The sequence below is a fragment of the Chiroxiphia lanceolata genome, chromosome 28 (genome assembly GCF_009829145.1).
Source record: "Chiroxiphia lanceolata isolate bChiLan1 chromosome 28, bChiLan1.pri, whole genome shotgun sequence".
In the NCBI taxonomy this organism is placed as follows: domain Eukaryota; kingdom Metazoa; phylum Chordata; class Aves; order Passeriformes; family Pipridae; genus Chiroxiphia; species Chiroxiphia lanceolata.
The window spans coordinates 1,058,021-1,065,440 of NC_045664.1; the positions used below are offsets into that span (position 1 = coordinate 1,058,021).

The 7,420-nt window shown below is 52.5% G+C and overlaps 1 protein-coding gene across 1 annotated transcript; it reads right to left on the reverse strand.

The window, feature by feature from the left end:
• Positions 1-1,583: 1,583 nt before the first annotated feature.
• On the reverse strand, positions 1,584-6,915 carry PRNP (prion protein). The gene is given in 5 exon segments (XM_032712722.1): positions 1,584-3,583; positions 3,586-3,673; positions 3,676-3,865; positions 3,867-4,055; positions 6,805-6,915. Coding segments are annotated over 4 exon segments (783 nt in total). The 5' UTR covers positions 4,046-4,055; positions 6,805-6,915; the 3' UTR covers positions 1,584-3,257.
• Positions 6,916-7,420: the final 505 nt, after the last annotated feature.

Genomic DNA, 7,420 nt, shown 5'->3' on the forward strand with positions numbered 1-7,420 from the left:
CAAAATTCTTCTTTTCACATTTTTTTCATGCAGGAAAAATATATTCCGTTGCCTTGGCTGGACGGGAGATGCTTGTTTGTGGAGATGAGGGATGTTTATTTGTGGAGGTGGGGAATGTTATTTGTGGAGATTAGGGGTGCCAAACGCCGTGTGATGAGAGAATTGGAAGAGAGTATATAAAAAAACAACGCTCAAATGTTATTGTATTATATTTGACTTGTATTTAGTTATTATCATCCTGATAAACACTCCCCATCCTCACTTTGCAGCACAGCTCCTGCCCACACAGCAGGATTTGGAGCATTTAGCAAATTAATCTGGTTCAACAGATCACTCTGGGGGGCCAAGAGGGCTCCAGGGTTGTGGATCCAGTTGTCCTTAAAGGACACAAAGGTTCAGACCGTGTCCCCATATCCTGTTTTAGTGTCCTCGAAAAACAGCTCCAATGATCACCCAAACCCCAATACCCCCATGAAGGGTAGAAGTATGGGTGCTGAGTGTGCAAAGGGGGGAAATGTTATTTTTGAGCTCATTACTTCCAATGTTGGCGTTTCCCCTACTTTGGGGGGGCTGGAGCAGCTTCCCTGTGCTGGGAGGGGGAAGGAAAGATGTGGGGGGTTTGGGTTAAAAATTAGCATTTTTAGTGCTGCTACCGAGGTCAAAACTTTCCCCAGGGAGAATTCATTGTGCAGGTGCTGCCAGCTCCTTCCTGGAAATATCCATGTATTGACCTTGGAAAACAGAGATTTTTTTTTTCCTCCATTGTCTTAGGGGATTTTTATTTTTTTCCCTTCTCTTTCATGGGGATGGGAATTTTTTCCTACCTTCTTTTAGGGAATTTTTCATCCTCCCACTGGGCTGCAGCTCGTCAGTGTCAGGTCTGTTGGGGGATGGGCCCTCTGGTTGTGTGGTGGTTGGAAAATGCAATTAAAGCTGGAAATTAATTGCACTGAGACTGATTTTTATTGAGCCTGGGCTGGCCCCACAGCGTGGGCAGCAGGGTCAGGGGGATTCTGCCCCTCTGCCCCACTCCAGTGAGACCCCCTGCAGAGCTGCTCCAGCTCTGGGACACCGACATGGAGACATGGAGCTGCTGGAGCAAGTCCAGAGGGGGCCCCGGAGCTGCTCCAAGGGCTGGAGCCCTCAGCTCTGGAGCCAGGCTGGGAGAGCTGGGGGGGTTCCCCTGGAGAGGAGAAGGCTCCAGGGAGAGCTGAGAGCCCCTTGCAGGGCCTGAAGGGGCTCCAAGAGCTGGAGAGGGACTGGGGACAAGGGATGGAGGGACAGGACACAGGGAATGGCTTCCCACTACCAGAGGGCAGGGAGAGATGGGATATGGGAAGGAATTGTTGGCTGCGAGGGTGTGGAGGGGCTGGGATGGAATTGCCAGAGAAGCTGTGGCTGCCCCTGGATCCCTGGGAGTGTCCAAGGCCAGGTTGGAGCAACCTGGGATAGTGGAAGATACCCCTGTCCATGGCAGAGGGTTGGAACTGCATGGGCTTTAAGGTCCCTTCCAACCCAAAGCATTCCAGGATTCCATGATTAAGCAGGGCTCGGGTCGGGCTTAATGCCACCAAAACAGCAAATGTAAAAACTCTTTTATTAGACAGAAATTAGAATTAGACAGAAATTAGAAAATGTTTTTGTTGACTTCAGCGACACCATTAGTGGGAGCAGGGGGAGGGGAAAGGGTTAACTGAGACTGTTGGGTTGAGATTGTGGGGTTGAGGCCAAATTTGGTGTCCAAAGGGAACAAAGGGCTCCCACAGGCTGGAAAATGCAAAATGCAGCTTTTGGCTCTGGTGGGATGGGCCCAGAGCTGTTTCCAGGAAGGAGGCTGATGGTGCATCTTGGCTTTATCTGTTTGTATCTGTACCAGAACACTTAGAAAAGTATCAGAACTGCAGATCCCGAGCATGCGCCGCCAGGGGTTTACAAAACATCCCGCGTATCACAAAGGACGGGGAACCTCAAAGCCCTGCTTCTCCGAAGGTATCCCGAAAGATTCCTCTCTATTTGTGTGTATATATATATATATATATTTATATTTCTTCACTTAGCTTACATTGATGCAAAAAAAGAACAACTCGTTTAGGACGGTGTCATTCAGTGCCTTGCAAAAAAAATACCCGAGATATTAAATAGAACTGGGTCAAACAAGCATTGCAGATGCTGCGGGTCCCCCACGACCCGGCTCACGAGAAGCAAGAATTCACCTGCTGCTTCCACGTGCCACAGAAATTACTCACAAGTGTGGTTTTTATGAAGCATCTCGCATCCCAGGTTTGTTTCTCCTGGTGCTGTAACTCTATGATTCAGCTGATTTAAGTCTCTTGCTAAGTGCTTGACCCGCCCTGAGCATCCTTTTGGCTGCATTTTAACTTCCTCTAGGTCAAGGTGCTGGAGTATGAGTGTGACTTGTCACCTATAGCATCCAAAATAGCTTTTTCTCAGGCTGTACACACCATTTTGGGGGTATTTTGGGCATTCAGCAGCACTTTTTGCCTTTGGCAGGCTGAGAAAGACTGACCACCGGCGCTTCGGCCTCGCCGAGGGGGGGAATAAAAAATGACTTTATTTGGTGTGTTGCTGCAGGAGGGTTTTGCAGCATGCAAAGGTGTGGGATATGTACATGGGGAAGGCGGTTTTTTTTTAGGATTAAAGGGTTAAAATTGCAACCTGGCAGCTTGTTGCTTGAAAACCCCATATCTGCCCCTATCCTGGGGATAGAGGTGCTTGGGTGCCCAGGGAAAGGGGGTGGCAGCGGGACTAAGGGGTTAAATAAAACCCTGCTCATTAGCAAAGGGCATTTTGGAGATGCTCTTGCAAGGATGCCAAGGAGAGGTCCCCTCTGCCTGGTCCCTCTCAGGGTGGCCCTGAGGAGGAGGAGGTGGTGAAGGCCATGTTTTTTTGGGTACATCCAGCTGTCCTGCCTCACTGGGGACGTGTTTGGAGCGGAGAAGGAAATTTTCAATCCAGTTGCCTAAACCAGAGACAACCCCAAGGAAGCAATGGGGGTAAACCCCAAGGAGGTGATGGAGGTGAACCCCAAGGAGCTGATGGAGGTGAACCCCGAGGAGCTGATGGAGGTGAACCCCGAGGAGCTGATGGAGGTGAACCCGAGGAGGTGACGGGGAGCGCCGGCACCCGCGCGCCCCAAGGGCTCTTCACCGACGACGACCGCAAGCAAGAACAGGGAGGGCGGGGGGTCCCCACGGGGACACGGGTGACATCTCAAAGCCGTGGGATCCCGGGATCCATCAGTGCATGGCGAAGAGGACAAGGAGCAGGAGGGCGGCGAGCGAGGCGTCGGCGAGGTGCAGCCGGATGCCGTTGGCCAGGCGGTACTCGCGGTACTGCTGGATGCACATCTCCCGGATCACCTTGGTCACCACCCTGTTCTCCAGCTCCACCTCCGTCTGGTTCACGGCCTGCCCGGCGTCCGAGGCGTTCTTCTTGGCGGCGGGGCCGATGCTGTGCTCGGTGACGGTGATGTTGAAGCAGTCGGCCACGAAGACGTCCTGCGGGACGTAGCCGCCGTAGTCGCGGTAATACACCTGGTTGGGGTAGCGCGCCGAGTTCTCGTCCACCAGCGGTACTCGTCGGGGCTGTCGAAGCGATAGTGCATCCCCGACATGGCCCTGCCCATGGCGTAGCCCCCCAGCCCCCCCACCCACCGGCGCCCGCCGCCGCCGCCCCCGCCACGTGCTTGAAGTTGGTCTTGGGCTTGGGAGCTTTCCACGGCTTCTGGTTGTGGTAGCTGCCCCCGCTGGAGGGGTTGTAGCCCTGGCCCCAGCCTGGGTAGCCAGGGTTGTGGGGGTAGCCCGGGTTGTGCGGGTAGCCGGGGTTGTGCGGGTAGCCAGGATTGGTGGGGGTAGCCCGGGTTGTGGGGGTAGCCGGCTGGCGGGGGTAGCTGTGGCTGGCGGTGGCTCCCCGTGCCCCACGTGCCCCCCCCGGGTTTGCCTTTGCCCTTCTTGGAGAAGGCGACGTCGGTGCAGATGCCGAGGAGCAGGACCACCAAGAAGCAGGTGAGCAGCAGCCTGGCCATGCTGTGGAACCTGAGGACACAAGGACAGGGAGTGTCAGGGCAGGAGGCAGAGACCCCCGTCTAAAACACACTTCATCCCCCTAGATCCAGCTGCAGAATAAACAGCTTTGCACTTAAAAGCATATTCATCTCTCCCCCCAAAGTATTAATCCTCCCCCCAAAAATAAATATATTTTTTATATGTATATATTTATTTTGTTATACATATATATCCCCCCACGGGTTTTCAGCAGGGTAACAGCAATTTAAGCAGTGAAAGAAAAACCTTCTGGAAAAAAAAAAATGCTTCGACTAATTAGGAGGTAAAACCCCACTTATCAAACCTGCTCTGTCTAATCAGATGAACATAAATGGGATTTCTGATGTGCCAGGATCAATGCAAGGAACGGATAGAGCCCAATCCCAAAGCTTTTGCATTACCCAGTGCTGTCAGGAGGGCAATGCCCAACTGGGCCCCAAGAGGTTTTATATTCCCAAGGAGCAGAATTCAGCGTATTTTGCCCAAATCCCTGTTAACGTGCAACAGGCCTGAAGTTAAACCAACATTTTTTGAGTTTAACATGTTTGCAATTATCCCTTACTCAGCGTTTCCTGCTGGCATTCCAGGGACATGCCAGGAATCTCCCACATCAGCTGGTGGCTGGCAAGGCTGAAATCCTATTTAACGAGCCATTTCTCTCCCTATGTGTAAAATCCAGCCTGTATACACACACCAGGTCTGCAAATCCTTGGAAAGGACCTCCAGGATTCCTTTGGATGCCTCCCTGCAAAGCCAAGGGCACCGAATTGCTGCTCCCCTCCTGTTTAATATGTGAGTGCACATTAGCAAAGAGTTTTTCCATCCTTCCTGAGCCTGAGCTATGCCCCAAAATCCCACGCCAGGATGCTGGGTAGGGCGAGAGAAGCATTCTCAGTGTGGGTGGGTGTTTCACAGCATCCTTGGATGTGCTTTTCTGGCTCCTGTTACAGTAGGAAACAATTAAATGTTAAGTCCTAAATGCTTTTTTTTTTTGCAGCAACTAATGGACCAACTTCCTTAAATTCACCCCTTTCCCCAGGGATAACCCCAGTGCAAGTAGGAGGTGATGGTCTCTCCTGAGATATCACCCTTAACAGCCAAAGAGGCCAAACAACCCACTGTTTAAACCAGAATTCTTCTGTTGCGACCTAGATATGGTTTTATGGGCTACAAAAAGCAAATTAATCTCTCCTTGGGTTCAGATAACAATGTTTTTCTCTCCACACTCCCTAAAATCTGGTCTTAGGTCAAGAAGCGTTTGATTTAAAGCCTTTTAAACATCTATGTTTGGGTGGGATCGTTTGCAAAAGGCCTAAATGAAAGAGCAGGGAAGATGCACAAGCCTGTCCCTGGTGATGGGGAGGAATTCCAGGCTTGGGCTGCCTGGCCATGGAAAAATCTGGGTGCAAACCACCCTCTTTGGAGTGGGTTTGCTGCCTCCTCACCCACCCGCTGGGGGCAGGGATGAGATCAGGGGGTTAAAAATAGCTGAAAGACGCGGCAGAACAACAAAACCTGGGTGAAAACCAGGAAATGGGGGGGAGACAGCAAATGGCAATTTTTAATTTTTTTTTTTTGAGATATCACTCCCCACAGTGAGTTCCAAGGGGAAAAATCAGCCTCCGGATGAAAACAGGTTATGGCAAAGCCCTGTAGGATGTTCCAGCCCAGCAGCTCTGACCTGCTCCTCTAATTGCCTTCGCAGAGCTGAGCTCTGATACACAGGGCGAAGGCTCGTTAGCGTCGCACTAATTAACCAGCTCTGAGCTTCATCCCGAACAAACGGTTCCCTGGCAAAAACCCGGGGCTGATGGGCACCAGGAGCCGCTTCCCCGGGCTTGGAGCTGTGATCCCTCTGCTCGGAATAACATTTCTGCTGTGGCCATAATATCGATATTAAATTATGCCACCGAATGGCTTCGTAGTTATTTTGCCCTGACTCTGTTTAACCTTCCTCTCCTCTCATGCGGATGTGGGAAATGAGGAATTAATTCAGGTGGTTTAGACCGGGGCGGTTTCTCTCCCGTGCTGGAGAACGGGAGGAATTCTGTGCTCCTTCAGGGCACAGGGGGAGTGGAAAATGGAGGCTGCGAGGAGGGATCAGGAGCAGCAATTACGTGCTCAGGGTCGGCAAGGAGGAGGTTTCGGGTTTAGAAGGGAAAACCAACACCCTGGTGCCAAAACAACTGTGGAAATAACCTTGGTAAGGTGCCCGTGGAGAGGGAGAGGGTGGGGAGGACGCAATGGGAGGTGTGGAAGGTGGAGGTGGGAAGATGCTCGGGAATGGGGGTGTCCGGACCCTCCTGGCGATGCTGGGAATGTCTCGGCTTGTCGGGGATGGAAATTCCAGGTCGGGGTTTTGGGAAAGGGGGCTGCAAGGTTGGCAGTTTGCTCTCCTGAAAATGTCACCTCCAGTTTTAGAAATCCTCCCCCCTCCCCTTTTTTTCTGTTAATTCCCCAAATATAACGGGGGAGCAGCTGGGAGACGAGGGAAAGGACAAAACCCTCCGAGGAAAAATTCCCCGCCGGCATCGGCGCTGAACAAGCGCGGAGTAAACGAGCACCGGGCGAAGCCGAGCTCTGGCTCTTAAGGAGACGCTGGAAACGTCTATTTTAGGCAGCGATGGCAGGGAAAGGAGGCAGCTCCCGATCCCCGCGATGCTGCTCGGCCTTCAAACCCCCCTCACCCCTGGGTTTGTCCCACCCGGAGCCGCCGCGTCCCGTTTTCCCGGGCACTCACCGGCCGGGAGCTCCTTCCCTGCTCGGCTCGAGGTGATTCAGCCTCAGCAGCTCCGGGGAGGAATAAATAGCGAGAGGGAGGAGCTGGGGCTGCGCAGCCCAGCCCTGCCGGCCCGCCCGGGCTCCAGCCCCGTCCTTCCCCAGGGAATACCGCGCCGGAGCCCCCAAAACCGGGGCTGCGCCCCGGAGCAGCCTCCCGCGGGACCCGGGAGTGGGGAGCAGCTCCGGAGGCCAAATGAGTGCTTGGAGAAATGGCAGGGATGGGGAAATCTTGGAAAATCGCAGGGCTCGAATGGTTTTATTGGAGAAATGCCAGGGTTTGAGGCTGGTTTGGAAACCCTGGAATATTGCGGCGTTTGGATTTTGTGCCGAAGAAATATCAGGATTTGGGGCTTGCTTGGAATCTTGGAATGGTTTATTGAAGAGATATCAATGGGTCAGCAGGGTTTGGGCCTGGTTTGGAAATCTTGGAATATTGCAGCATTTGGATGGTTTATTGAAGAATATCAATGAGGCCAGCAGGATTTGGGGTGGGGTTGGAAATCTTGAAAATCGCAGTGCTTGGATTTTTTTTATTGAAGAAATATGAGGGTGTGGGGCTGGTTTGGAAATCTTGG